Source organism: Pagrus pagrus (assembly GCF_965226575.1).
Source record: "Pagrus pagrus genome assembly, chromosome: 6".
Lineage (NCBI taxonomy): Eukaryota > Metazoa > Chordata > Actinopteri > Spariformes > Sparidae > Pagrus > Pagrus pagrus.
The window spans coordinates 2,708,810-2,723,753 of NC_140190.1; the positions used below are offsets into that span (position 1 = coordinate 2,708,810).

Consider the following 14,944-nt stretch of genomic DNA (forward strand, 5'->3'; position numbering starts at 1 on the left):
CTGTTCCAGTCACTACAAACTTCTTCAGATGTGATGACTGTTACTTTCCCTTGAAAGTGCTGTCAGCAACGTTTTGACAATCTGCTGACCATTTCAAACAGAGAGAAACCAACAATAGAATATAAAGCTTGCTGTGAACATTTTCCCATTAAGATTTCAAATTACTCACCACTCTTAGATGTTTCCAGCTGTTAATCCTGTGGAGAAATCCAGTAGTACATCTCTTAGAGTAGATGTTGATGGTACTTTCTTACTGGTAGTAGAATTTTTCTCTCCATATAATCTAATTTTAGCCAATCTAAACACTAAATAATCAATTTGCACCTAATGGTTCAATTATATTTAAACATGAATATCTTAACCTGAATGTGTGTTTTTGTGTGTTTTTTCCTGCTGTGAACTTGAACCCAGTGACCCCATGCTGTACGGCATGCGTGCCTGAGTTTGTGTGCATACATGTGTGATGTGTGTGACGGACCACAATGAATCACTTCCTCAGTCCTGTTGGGCCGGTTTGCTTAATAAGAACCTGTGGACTGTTCACAGAACTCTCATTATACGCTGTCCTGCAGATTCAGCTGACTGCAGCGGTGGAAAGAATGATGACATCCGTTGAATTTATGAAGTAGAGGAGTAAAGTCATCGTACTTTGTACTTGTGCTTGTAAAGCTGAGAAGGTTCCTCAAGACTAGTAAGAAGCTTATAATGTAGTATATTTTATTTTTTGGTTAAAGGTGTAATATGTAAGAATTGGCCACCAGAGTAACTGCTCATGGCGGCTTACTGTACTCTTTTTATCCATGATTGTAGCTACTCTTAGCTTGTTAGCTCAGTTAGCTGTTCAGCTAGCCTGACCACCAGCGGAGAAAGAGGTTTTCAGGCCCAGTGATCGCTGTTTAGCATGCTAACATCAGCAACATCGACACAAACTAAAATTCTTACAGATGAAGCCTCTGAAAGCTTCCCGTTCCTCAGTGACGTGGCCCTAATCGGCCCGTGACGGGACCGTGACAGGTCCGTGCTCAGACCTGGAAGAGACTTTGACTGGAATGAGATCCCCTGCGATGACGTAGTGAACACTGGGCCGAATAGTATCGCCCCTAAGCGCCATGTGTGGAAACCAGTTGCAATGGTTTATCTATCCACCAGCTGGAGCAGTGGTGATCAGTAACCCTGAAAATGGATAACCTAAACTTAATTCCTGTCAGTGTGCATGAAAACACAACAAGTGGCCAAAAAGCAATGTGCAGGAAGCAGCCAGAATGTCCCTCTAGTGAGGACAACATTGCTGCTATATGATATGAAAATTACTTTTGAAATATTTAAGGTCCTGAGTGTTAGACGACTACAGATGTTTTCTTGTCAGTTCTTTCCAGCGCTCTGTGTCGTCAGTGTTGCTCCCAGGCCGGCCTTGAAGTATCAGAGGTTTTGCTGCAAGTTTTTTCGGGTGGAGATATATTAAAAGCAGCTTGTTCAGAAAATAAAACTCTGGCTTAGCAGAAAGCAGAAAACAACAGCTGCTCCCAGTAGCTGTGGGACTGGTGGGAATGTTTTGCTCATCAATTATTCAAAGTGCTGAAGGTAGCATATGAAACTGCATCGACTGGTCGCAGACTTTTTCCATACTCACTCACGTCCTCGTGTTAGTCCTGTGGATCGTGACTTTAAATGTTTGGCCTGGTTCACCATTTAAAATCTGTTGGTGTTTTTTTACTGGTTGAAACAGGAGAAGGTCATTTCAAGTGAGGTAAAGCCAAGGCCTGCAGTGATGTAACCCATGATGTAATGAAGCCTCCTCCCTGCAGCTGATTATTACAACACATACTTGTGGAAAGATAAGGAGACTGATTTTTAACTGAGCTGAGTCAGGCTCCATCTGCTTATGACCCGGTCTGTCCTCAGCTTTTGGGTTTTCCACAGGTTGGTTTGTGTTGGGTCATTTTAATCCCGACTAGTCGAGGTAAACATTGACATTGTGGGATTTAAACCAGCATTTTAGAGGCGCCTTCAAATGAAGTGGTGACTCGTGTTTCTTGCCCTGTCAGACTGTGTTGCAGGGATGTCGTCATGTTCCAGATCTCAGCAATTACTTAGTAACCGGCCTTTATGTGGGTTGCTAGGGCTAGGTGAGCCCAGGTGTGAATGGTGGTTAAGCTGTCTGGGGAGGGAACTCAGTACTGCATTGTAGGTGGGTGATAGGTAATGTCATAGGCCACCTCCCCTGTTTAACGACGGTCATTCCAGTTTGACAAAGATGTATTCAAACTAGAACAGACAGCTTAACAACCGTTCACACCTGGGCTCACCTAGCCCTAGCAACCCACAAGAAGGCTGGTTGGGTCAACAACCACACACGTGTCCTTAACGACTCTGTTAGGACACTCCCACACAGAGTTTAAAAGCCTGCAGCTCCCCTCCAGTTAGTTAGAACTGAAGAAGCCTCTTGGATGAAAGGGTGAAATGTCTTCAAGAAACTAAAAACACATCCAGTTGCCTACGATACAACACTTAGATTCACCTGAATGACTTGGATGACTGAGAACCTTCATCAACATCTAGGATAATAGTCTCTGTCTCTGCTCTTCTGCTTGTGCCTCTGGTGTTATTCTCAGACAACACAGGAGGAATCAGGTTCACGTTTACTCACTGTCAATGAAACCTGCAAAATGAGATGTAACTTGAGGAAATCGATGGTCAGTGCAGTGACAAGAAACCAAAATACGCATCGATTGAACGACAGCTGTGTCTAGACTTATATTGACTGAGCTAAAAGCAAATTTTTGAGTGTGGCTCAATCCATATTGTTCGCCGTGGATATTCATTATGTGAGCTGTCTGTTGGTGTCTGTATAGACTGCATGTGTGTAGTAGTTTTAGCAGCATGGCTAAATACACGACCTTACAACAGCTTCTAAATAGACTACAGTAAGAGGATTAACCGGAGACTCGTGGGAAGATCAGATGGACGGCGTCTGATTGTGCGATTGAATCTTTGTTCTGGAAGCCTGCGTCCATTACGCTTCAGCTGCAGGCATCGTACATACTCGTGGCACTTGAACAACAAAGCCGATGTCGAGCGGTGATTTATTGGAGAAAAAGTTCTATTTTTGACGCCCGGGCCTGTGACGCATGTTTGTTTCAGGAGCATGGGAGAGGAGGAAGAGGTGGAAGGAGGAGGGGGGACAGCTGAGGGAGGAGGGAGAGCGTCTCTCTGTGTGACCGAGGTGCTGACACTGGTGGTGGGGTGTAGACTGTAGATGCAGGCATCAACCTCAGGGAAGAAAGCTGGGAAACTGTGAAACCACACTCAGGAAACTCAGTTTAAAAAAAGGCACAACTGAAACTGATTTTAAACACTTTCTCATAAACATGATGGAAAACACCTAGAACGGAGGTCGAGAAGAGGAAGAACAAAAAAGGAAAGTCGGTCAGAATTTGTCTGTGTGGTTACCCAGAGCAAGGGGAAGCTTTTTTATGATTTAGCTCCAGATGTGCTTGGCTGGCATTTTCCCTAAATAGTGTGTGACATGTAGATGAAAACACTCTGATAGTTCACACCCCCTGTGGCTCAAACACACATAACAATAAGTGTATTTCCAGTGCACCCAAAAACACAGAAATGTGAAGAAGCACATTGAAACTTGGTGCCCGGTGAGCAAGTTTGCCCAAGTCTGTGGACCCGGGGGGTCCGACGCCGCTGCTGCTTTTACGTGCACTTGATGAAACAGAGCCACTTTCATTTTAAATAATAACAGCTGTCTTCACAGACGATGTAACAGCTTGCGTTTTACTTTTGTACCAGCAACCCAAAACATGTTTTTTCTGTGGTTGAAACTATTTTTTCAGTCACTGGGCTGAACATGCACAGCGTAGACTCTGCCTGGAGCTGCTGCTGCTGCACTGCTTCCACTCAGACAGTCCTCATCAGGAAGACGATCGACTGTGAAGTTTATTTACACTCATATTCATGTTTCTTGTTAGGTGGTGACCTCTAGTGGCCAAAGTAATTATTATGGCAGCAAAGGAGGAAGTCAGCTGAAGCAGTAGAGTCTCAACAAGTCTCCACAGGGAGGAGGTCAGGTCAAAGAAGCAGGGGACTTTCACCCAGGAGACCACCGGAGATATTCAGTGTGAACCCAAACCCAAACCAAACTGTGAGGGTACAGCCAGTATAAAGAGAAAAAAAAGATCAGATGTCGAAGGTAAAGAAGGTGACGAAAGGGGAAAAGAGAGTAAAAACACAAGTGGAGGTGATGCTCCATGAAAAACAAACAAAAGCGAGCCAACAGTAGTTTTTAGTCTGACCTCATGACTTTTGTCACACGCCTTTTTTTTTTTTTTATCTCTCTATCTCTCCCTAAAGAGCATGTAAAACAAAAGAGACAAGCATCTTTCAGGGGGAGCATAGAAGAAAGAGGAGGAGGGGGGGAAGGAAAGGTGGGAGTAAACAGGGAAGGATGCCGACGGGAAGGGAAGTCCCGGCTGCCTGATGGGAGTATTGTGTAAAAACTGAGCCGCTCAGCTGGTCACAAGGCTGCCAGGAGAGGCTCAGACCCCTGCTCTGGTGAACACACACACACACACACACACACACACACACACACACACACACACACACACACACACACACACACACACACACACATTCCCCTCTCCCTCTCTGTGTTGCTCTCCTACACACCACAGAGGAGGAGGGCTTGTTCTGAAGTGTTCAGGGAGAGCCCTGAGGACTGGACTGTTGTGTCACTGGACCTGTACGTGTGTGCATCGTGTGTTATGTTACTGCGGACGTCGGACTCGGCGCTGGTTTAGCCGCGTGGCTCGGACCCTCCTGTCTGTGTGGATTTTTTCACAGAGCAAGAACAGCAGCAGCAGCATGGGATCAGTGATGTGTAAGTAATGAACATGTTGGCTGTTTGTACAGTGTTACAGGTGTGTGTGTGGAGTGTGTTGGCGACACACCCGGTAACTTGTAGATGTGTTATGGAGGGTCAGCACCTGTCGGGACATGATGTACTCCTGTCTGTGTGCTCGGTGCCACTTGGACATGATGGGGATCGGACCCCCTAAACATTTAACAAAACAGACGCCCAGTGTGAAGAATGTTTCAGGATCCAGTGCACGTTTCAAACAAGTTGGGACAGGTGATCAGGTTCACTGGTAACAGGAGATAGTATCGTGATTTGGTATGTGAGGAGCATCCTCCAAAGTCTCAGTCGTTCACAAGCAAGGATGGGGCGAGGTTCACCACTCTGTGAAGCACATGTTTGTATAAAGGATATTACTACATGGGATGAGGAACTCTGAGTAGATCTGTTTATTCAAATGGCTGAATTCGATGTTTTTTTTTATGTTTCACATAATGTCCAAACTCTCTGGAACTGGGGATACTGAGGTCATTATCTACAAAAAAACCCCAAAACATCTTGACATAATTGCCAGCAGTATGGACAAATGATTCCACTCACTTTAATCACTTTAATCATGTGTGATGTGCAAAGGAAATACCGACAGACCTCAGGTCTCTACTGTATGTATCAGTGTCGACAACGTTCAGCTGGATGTTCTTGACTTGCCGCATCAGTCTGAACATCATTGCAAATACAGAAACATCTGCTAATAACAAGTTCAATGATGTAATGTGAAACAAAGAAAATTAGGTCCCACTGCTCCGGCTTAGATAATCTTTCATTATGAGAAGATGCAGATAGCAGAGGAGTCCAGGTAACTAGGCGACATCACATAACCAACAAACCAACACAGTATATGTATATCAATAAGGGTCATCCCATAAAATACATACATTAAACATTAATTAATCAATCGCATGAGTCATTATTGACCAAAGGTAACTGATTTCAAGAAAAAAGATGAAGTTACTTTTTACTGATTTTAAACACGTTCAAACGCAGTCGGTGTGCCGTGCCGAGTGGATCCGGAGGGCGTGTCGAATGCATGTTTGGTTATTCTGTGGCCAGGTTCGCCTGTGGGGTGCTTGGTGGATACTTGGTGAGATCAGAAGATAAATACATCATGTTATGTTGGATACGTTAGAGTCTGAGGCAGTCCCGGCCAAACACATCACTACTGTCAGCCCTGCAGAGAGCTTTCCTCAGAGGAGATATATATTGTTGTTGTTGTTTATGTGTTAATACACATTTTAAAAGTTGAATACACGTTTTCTGGACATGTTGAAGATCCTCTTGTCAACATGTTTTCTGTGTGATCCACGCAATGTTTACTGTTTTAAGTTGTTTTTGAAATGAGACATTTACGTGTGTCTCAACACTCATGCCTAACACAGCGACTTTTAACAACTATAGTGACTATTTTAATTACATATACTTTACATTTTCTATCTAATTGTTACATGAGTTCAATGTAAAGTGTCACGTTTAATGCAATTTTTTGCGATCATGTTGAGTCAATGTGTATAAATTAAATAACTTAGTCTTATTAAATCAAATGAATGCAGACTAAAACATAAACTTGTGCTTGTTCAGTTATTACATATAAAGTTAAGTGTAACTTTTCCATAAAAATAATGTATTTTTCAATTATTATAAATAAAAACGATGCGTCTCAGATCGGTGAGGAGTTTGAGAAAGCTGCAGAAGGCGTGATGCGTCTCACATTGACTGCATCGCTGTAATCCAGGTGCACTGCTGCTCAAAATAACACGTCTGCAGTGGACAGAGGTAAAAGCGTGGAGTCACTCCCTCGCAGCAGATTGTAGTTGTTTGTTTGAGGTCATCACAGGGGCGGGCATATGCAAATGTCCTGTAATAGGATTTACTTTGTAATGCAGAGATTATGGGATACAGAGAGACAGACAGAGAGAAGCAGGGAGGTTAGAGGCACCTTGCTGGACAGGTACACATGCAGGAACAGCTGCAGCAGCACTGCTGGAGGGGAGAGAAAACTGGGTCTGCGTGACAGTGTGTGTGTGTGTGTGTGTGTGTGTGTGTGTGTGTGTGTCACAGACAGCAGAGGCATCGGGGAACCATGGATCGTTCCACTGTTTCTGCTGCAGGCTTCATGTGCAGACACAGTAGATAGAAACACACACGGGCTTGTCGGACTTAGGTGGAGTTATGACCTGAGATGGGTGCTCTAGGCATGCTGCAGTGCCGCACCCTCCTGTCTCGCTGTCCAAAGTGTGGTCAATATGGACCAGCCTATTCCACCGTGCGGATCTCCACCGCGGAGATGGAGTCTTACTTCCACTTCCTGGGGGTGTGTCGGGAGACTGAATCAGCCACACTGAGAAGTATGTACCCATCCCTCCATCCTTCATCCCATGCTTCCCTTCAACATTTGTGTAGTATTTTACTGTCTGTAGCCTATTTTTGAGAGGACCCCAATGTAAGTTCTGCAGGATCATCACGAGTATCCCTGCAAAGCTGGTGTAATCATGAAAACACCGACACATACGGCCACTGAAACTATTGATAAGTTGATAGGTCCCTGTCTTGTTGTAGATATTAAGCTAACATGGTGACGTGCTGAACACTGATGGTGCAAATTGACTTAAATGATCAGAACTAACTGATCGCAGTGATTGCAAACATGGGCTTCATGGTATTCCAGCATTTTAATAGCTCAGCATCATAACTCATCATCATTCAAACATCCCGACATGAAACAGCAAAAACCTCCAAGCTAGCAACCTGCATGCTGAACCTGGCAAGTTACTCTAACACTCAACTGGACACCAGTGGTACCAACCTAAACAAGCTAGCAGCTCTTACCTTACCTTTATCGGGAATTTAGCCATTTTGGTCCAAAAACGACTAGACCTTTCTTATATCATGTTGGGTTGTGTACATTACCCCAAATGTTTCCAACAATGTTCAAATCCAGAGCATCTACAAATTTACTCGAGGTAACGTGAGGTGTGTTTTGTTTGGTCGCCTGTCGCTATGACGTCCAGGAGAGAGTCAGAGAGTGAGGACTGAGGCTGGACGCAGTGTGAATAAAACTAATACCTCCGACTGTGTACAAAGAAGGTCTCCTGACAGGAGGGTTTGAGTTGTGGCTGGTAAACAAGCTACACAGAGGTAGGATTCATGTTCTGTTGACACCAGCTGGATGATCCGATCCAAGTTAAGGCTGGTTCTGTCTCGCCAGCTAAGGGCCTGTGTTACGTCTGAGTTGAGGTTCTTTTGTTCACTCGTATTTCATATTGAATACAGTTCGTGTGAGGGCGGCTGTACCTGTTATATTATCATTCTGGTGTCTGTGGGTCTGTGACCTGTCAACAGAACCAGACAGAAAAGGAATAGAAGCAGTCTGTCAGGGTTATCTGGGGACTCCAGAGTTCAGAGTCCCAGAGGATTAACTTTCTGGTCGCAGTGGTTATTAAGGTAATGCTGAAATCGAGGCAGCCGTGTGCAATCCTGCGTTCCTCAGAGGGAGAATAATGACATCATGTAGAGGAAAAGCTCAATGAATAATACAGAAGACACGTTACAGTTTGACTCTGAACAAGATAAGTAAAATACTTTCATATTAGACGGAGTAGAGAGCCCCCTCTGCTCCCATCAACGATATCTCCTCTGAGGAAAGGCTGGAAATAACGTTTGTTATGTAATCATTTCCTAACAGCTAATTAAATATGCTGCAACAATTGGATCATACCAACACATTGTTCTGAGATAACATGTAGTCAGTTTGGGCAGGCGTCTCTTATTTAGTGAGTGTCAGTTAAATCACATCAGTGAGCCTCACTCTTGATGGGACTGAGTCATGTCTCATTTCATGTGAATTCATCCACAGCTGAAGGGTGTCGCTTCTGGGAAAGGGGTCCCAGCTCTGTTGCTCTTCCTGAGGTTTCTTTAGTTTTTCCCGTTACAGTAACAGGAGTTGTTCCTCATCTGAATCCTGAGTTTTGCTCTTACATGATCCGAACTGTTTCCAACACTGTCCACCCCCGAGAAAAATCCACAGGTTCATTTATCCCTCAGTCACATTAGATGGGTTTTCATCAGCAGCGGTTGTTGTTTGATGGTGCCCTTCAGTGTTTATTCACCCCAAACAGTCAACTTTACTCTGGATTGTAGCCGTGAGCTAGCGAGAACAGCACGTAGCGAGGGTGTGTGTGTGTCTGTGTGTTTGAATTCAGGCCACACACTAAACTCAGCACTCACCAGAGACTCTGGTTCTCTCCCCGCTGATGTGACAGCGGGGTTTATTCCTCCAAAATGTCGGGCTCTGCACTCCGACCCTCTCCTCCAGAGCTGGTCGGCTCTGAGCAGTTACTCCACTGAGCGACACCTGCGCCAGTAGTCAAAGCTTTGAATATGGATTTTGTGCTGAGTTAGAAATAAATGATAAACTCAGTTGGCATGAAATGTATTTTTCGGCGTTAACAGCGTTGAGTCAAGGTTCATTTACTTTGTATGACGGCTGATTATGAGGCACGTTTGTTCCTGTCTTCAGACACTATCACAGCTCTAATAACATATTTTATATAATATTCCTGAAACCCTGTTGTTGCTCAAATTCATGGTGATTTACAACAAAGACAATAACACGCACATTAACACACGTCCACATAGGTGCACAAAACCTCATGTGACAGAAGGATGTCGTTCATTTGTAGCGTCGACTTTTACATTATTTTTTTTATAATTGGTGTGAAGACATTATCAGGCCCGTGCCTGTTTGTCAGCACAGTGCACGTCTCATGAGGTGATAATGATATTCATTGGAATAATGCGTGTGTGTGTGTGTGTGTGTGTGTGTGTGAGGTAGCCCTGTTATCAGCAGATCCTGTCATTAGACATCCTCTGATTGTCTTCTTGTGTTGACGCCTTCTTCCTGAGAAGCGATAGGAAACCCCCCCTCCCCCCCTTCTCCTGGACCGCGAGGAACCAGCACCCAAAAACAACACAAGCCCTGCACAGTGTGTGCGCGCGTGTGTGTGTGTGTGTGTGTGTGTGTGTGTGTGTGTGTGTGTGTGTGACTGAAGAGTGTCTTTTTTTATGCTGTTGCAATTAAAGTCAGAGAAAATAGAAGAAAAGAAAGAGAGAAGTGAAGAAGAATGGAAACATTATAAATAATTCATCATTATTACTTTTAACAGGGTCAGAAAGCATCTACCTCGGCGTCTGTCTGTTTATATCTCTGATGCAATTACATCAAAATAGACCCAGAGTTGAAATCCACTGCCACAGGACTACGACTGAGCCTCAGCCTCTCAGTGGGCGAGTGAGCTCTACAGTGACTCATGGTCTGACTCCCTCACAGAGCGAAGCAGAGGTTCATGGTTTTTTTTTGTTTTTTTCATGCAAAGTAGGCCAAGCACTCTCTGCACTGCTGTCCTCCTTTGGGCAGGAAGGTTTATGAACATGTGACAGTCAGTCAACAGCTCTCATGGTCGACATACATTATCTGAGGAGTTCATGCAACAGAGTCACATTTATTTTAAGGACGGTCTGTGTGACACACAGTTATTACTCCGACCCATTTCATTCATTTCTTCATTTCAGCATTTGGTTTTCAGAGTTTCAGTTTAAAAACCTGTAAACACAAAATACTGCCCTTAAATGCAAAGTGCAAAATACTGAATCACATAATAATTACAAAATGATTGAAATTCCAGGTGATGCGATACAAAAATATAGATATTTACTATGATACATACATAGGATAGCTAGTGATATTTAAATACAATAGTGCAACATGTTCATATCGACGGTAAACCTTCTGTCCTCTCCTGGGAAGTAATCCTTTTGCATCCCTGATCCCTCCGAGGCAATCGTCTGCATTGCATGTAAGATCATGTGCCCATTGGCCATGAACTTTCCAGTCCCACGAGGAGAAGGATTTCTCTGCAGGGTTGAGGTACGGAGATGGAGAAAACTGACGCCATCCTGAGATAAGCTGTAAACCTCTGTGGTCATCGAGGAACATAAACAGGCGCTCTGTGTTGTATGTTTTTAGATGTGCTGCAGATCCATGTGCCGCGTGAGGAGTTCAGAAAAAGTGAACTAGTGTAGAGAAATGTGAGAATTGATCTGAACTGTTACAGTGTATGTGTACACTTGTGGTGATACCCATGCAACCTGATATATTTTAATTATTAGATACAGGATATTTATGTCACACGAGGATCGTCCTGTCTCCTGCCTCTCTGTCCTGACCAGTCAACTCTACTCGCCTGCTCTCACAGCTGCGCCTCATCAGTACTCAACCTGGTGTATATACAGTCCAGCCTCCACACGCTCGTTGTCAGATTGTTCTTCGCCTTCAGGCGAGAATCTCCAGCACTTTTTCTCGGACTGATTCCCCGTTGTTCTCTGACCAGCCCGCCTCGCCTGATCTACGGTAAACTTACCTGCCTTCTGTCCCCAGCGTTGAGATTCTCCGCTGCTCCTCTGGATAAAGTGTTGCCCGCGGCAAACCTATATCCAGAGTGTACTTGTGTATATGAGTGTATTTACCTCCTGTGTGAGTGTGTGGGCAGCTTCTGCAGTCCGGGCTTCTGTTGCCCCTGCTGGGGCAGATCATGAGATGTTCAGGTCCTGAAGGCTCAGGCTGCTCTGGTCCCATGTTGACTCTACCTTCAGACAAACAGCAGCAGACTGCAGGTCTGAGGGCCTTTCAGCACTCTCACACTCGTTTACAGTCGATATTGGAGAGACGGGCTTTATGTGAAACAGCTTAGCAACAAACTTTAAGTTAACCAGTGAAGAGTAAAGCGTAATGTTCCCTATTCATGGATTGCAGATCAGGATTTGAAATGTGAACGTGTTACCTCTGCTGTGAGCTGTGAGCGCCTGAGGCCTCACGACAGACCAGAGGAGGTGACCACAGCGATGGCTCGACTTCATGTCCCATCATTTGATCCTCATTTATCACCTCTGATCACATGACATGAGTTAGCTCTCCCAGCTTTAATGGCAGACGCACCAGTGCATTTCTAAAGACGTCCTCAAAAGCAACATTAACAGTAAAAGCGTATTTTGCACAGAATATAACAGAAACACAAAACACAGATTAAAGCTAATGTACCTACAGTATATAACACATTGCATTGGAACTGAAGACTGCCACGATATGCATGTTCATGCAAGTAATGTATATCATCACACCCAGCATCCAGCAGTTTATGCCCTGTGACCTTCATTATAACCAACTATTACTAAACTTAAAGCACCTGGAAGTGATAGTACACTCTGAGCTGCTTGGATAAAGAAAAATAAATAATGTACACGTCCAGATACAAGCAGAGGTGCAGCACAGCATGATCATCAGCCCTGTGGTCCACTACTGGTTCAGCATCAGACAGACTCAGTGTCCCAGTGTTCAGTGTAATCTCCTCTGTTACGTAAGCTCCTCAACACAGACTCTATTGTGAGAGTGTGGGAGGTCTGCTGGTACGTTCAACCAGCAAGGTAGACTGAGCTAAGACACCAGGGTCGGTACCCAGCAGACACACACACACACACACACACACACACACACACACACAGTATAGTAATATCCTGTTTGTGTCTGGTATGTTTGAGTTGTGTGTTAATGAGGTTCATGTACACATTGAACCAAATTACACTGAGACATATTTGCACCTGTTTCCATTCGCTCATTACTTTTGTTTTTGTCAGGAGGAAAACATCCTGTCTTCACCCGTTGAAAACTTTACGAATCCTTGTTAAAACTGTACTTTTTCTAAATAATATTTTGTATATATTACATGTATGTAACACTCTTGTTATGGTTTGTTGGAAGATCATGATTGGAGTTGAAAGGGGACCTTCGTTCTCACGAGTACAACACTTACTGCATACTTAAGATTAGGGAGTGATCGTGGTCATGAGTCAAAAAACAGTGTTTACTGTGTTGTTTTGTTGAACTATCCTCCGCCCCCCCGTCCCAACGCTCGACAACAGCGTCACCTGACTTCCTCCTTTGCTCTCACATCTGCAAACCAAGGATTTATTTAATTTACTTTTCCTTTCTGTATGTTACATTTTTTTTTTTTTTTATGTGACAATGAAGTGCTTATGGTCTGGTTAGGTTTAGGCACAAAATCAAACATCATGTTTTGGCGTAAAACACCTGGTTTTGTCACCAACAACGCGGCTGGATGCTTTAAAAATACAATAGTGTTGTTGTGATGAGGGGGAGTACTGGGTCCACAACAGTGTTTGGATGGGTGGTGCGTGTCAAGCGCCATTCACATGAATGCCAGCACCCAAGGTTTCCCACAGAACATCGCATTGTGATGAGATGACTTTCCCATGGTCAGTGACAGGGTCAGGACCCAGCAGCTACACTCTCTCTCTGAACCTGGATGATACCTGCAAGTGCCAAAGTGACTGAAGTCCATCTCACCCTACCAGAACCTCTGGTGTCAGAACGTTTAGATATTTAGATATCTGTCCAAACTTTGAATCGATCCCAGAACAGAAACATTCGTGAAGTCAAGTTTCCTTTAATATATATGTTGCAAAGAACATGAGCAGTATATGACCGACACATATATCAGCTCATGGGAAACAGTAATAAGGTTTGATAGTGTAAGAAACTAATGTGGATCTGGTGCCACTTGATAAACCGCAGACATCCATGTGATTAACTGTGTTGCAAGAATGTGATCGGACCGTCTGACCACGGGTCGAGCTTTTTTCACTTCCTTGGCTCAAAGTTCTTGTTTTTTGTAAACTTGTACACAATAATGAGAATAATGAACATACACACATCACTTTCCTGGGAATACAGCAGAGTTTATGTTCTTATAGGAAGCAGCTCCCAGAACAAATCTGACAGCTCGATAGGCATTGTATCGAAAACAATGTGTGTGTGTGTGTGTGTGTGTGTGTGTCCACATGTGAATTTGTGTGCATGTGCAGTTTTGTGTGGCCACTGTGTGTGTGTGTGTGTGTGTGTGTGTGTGTGTGTGTCAGTCGCTACAGTCCAGCGTTTCCATATTTGTGTTTGTGTCCTGGAGGTTGTGTGTGTGTGTGTGTGTGTGTGCATGTGTGTGTGTGTTTACATGTGATTCTGTCACTGTGTGACGTTCGTTCAGATGCTATGAGCAGTGGAAAAGAACAGAGCGGTGCTGCAGCTGTGGTTCCTCCGCTGTTTTAAACCAGGAGATTGTGTTGGTTATAAAATCAAAATAAAACAGGAACCTTGAATGTGAAAGGATCCAACACGGAAAGTAAAAAGCTCCAAACTTCCTTAAACTTGTTGTTCCCTCTCTCTGCTGTGGTTGTTTTGGGCTCTTGGTGCTACTCGGTCTCATGTATTCTCTTTAGTTGTTCTGGTTTGTCACGACGAGCTGATTTACAACATATGAGTTATGCAATTGTTGTCCAAAAACAAAGAAAACCACAAAAGTAAGCAACACTGATGCGCTGGGTGACTGGTGACATGTTTCTTCACCACACACTGTAGTTTATTTTGACTCGGTCTCTCATTCACTGTCCTGCTGACCCACACACTCACCAGAGCACCAAATATGGATTAATGTGAAGTTTCCTCCTGTTTCAGTAATATTTGCTAAAAACTACAATGCCCAGCTGTCAAAGTAAAGCCTGAAGTTAAATAATCTGCATGACTTGCATTTAAAGATACATTTCTTAAGTAGGAACCAACCGTCTCATCATCATCATCATTAATGCGTCTTGACGAGGCTGAAGTCGATCTAGAACCACAAACTTTATTGCAATGTGTCTTTTTTATGATGGTGACGATGCAGTCGATGTGAACTTCCTCTAACACACTGATGTTTGACACATCCACGGCTCTGATGTGTCCAGTGTAGCTCGTCCAGGTCTCATGGTACCAGCAGTTTGGTTGGTACTGGTGTGTCTTGGTGTTCAACACTCTTGTCTCTTGAGCTTTGCAAAGGCACAGCTGACGTGATGTTGCATTTCTTCGTTGATGTCAGTGTTGATGCTTCATCCAGATTGTCCAGTCTGATGTTGACAGTG

General features: G+C 44.0%; 1 protein-coding gene across 7 annotated transcripts in view; it reads left to right on the top strand.

Annotated features, from left to right (window-relative positions):
* The window catches only part of mcf2l2 (MCF.2 cell line derived transforming sequence-like 2), a 111,423-nt gene that overhangs the window by 8,835 nt on the left and 87,644 nt on the right, over positions 1-14,944 (top strand). Inside the window, exon 1 of one of the 7 annotated variants that reach the window (XM_084354225.1) lies at positions 4,741-4,891. The exons of the other annotated variants lie outside the window; for them this stretch is intronic. Coding sequence (XP_084210351.1) covers positions 4,876-4,891 — 16 coding nt within the window. The 5' untranslated portion in view covers positions 4,741-4,875. Of the gene's footprint in view, positions 1-4,740; positions 4,892-14,944 lie in introns of those variants that run through there. 7 annotated transcript variants of the gene reach the window in all.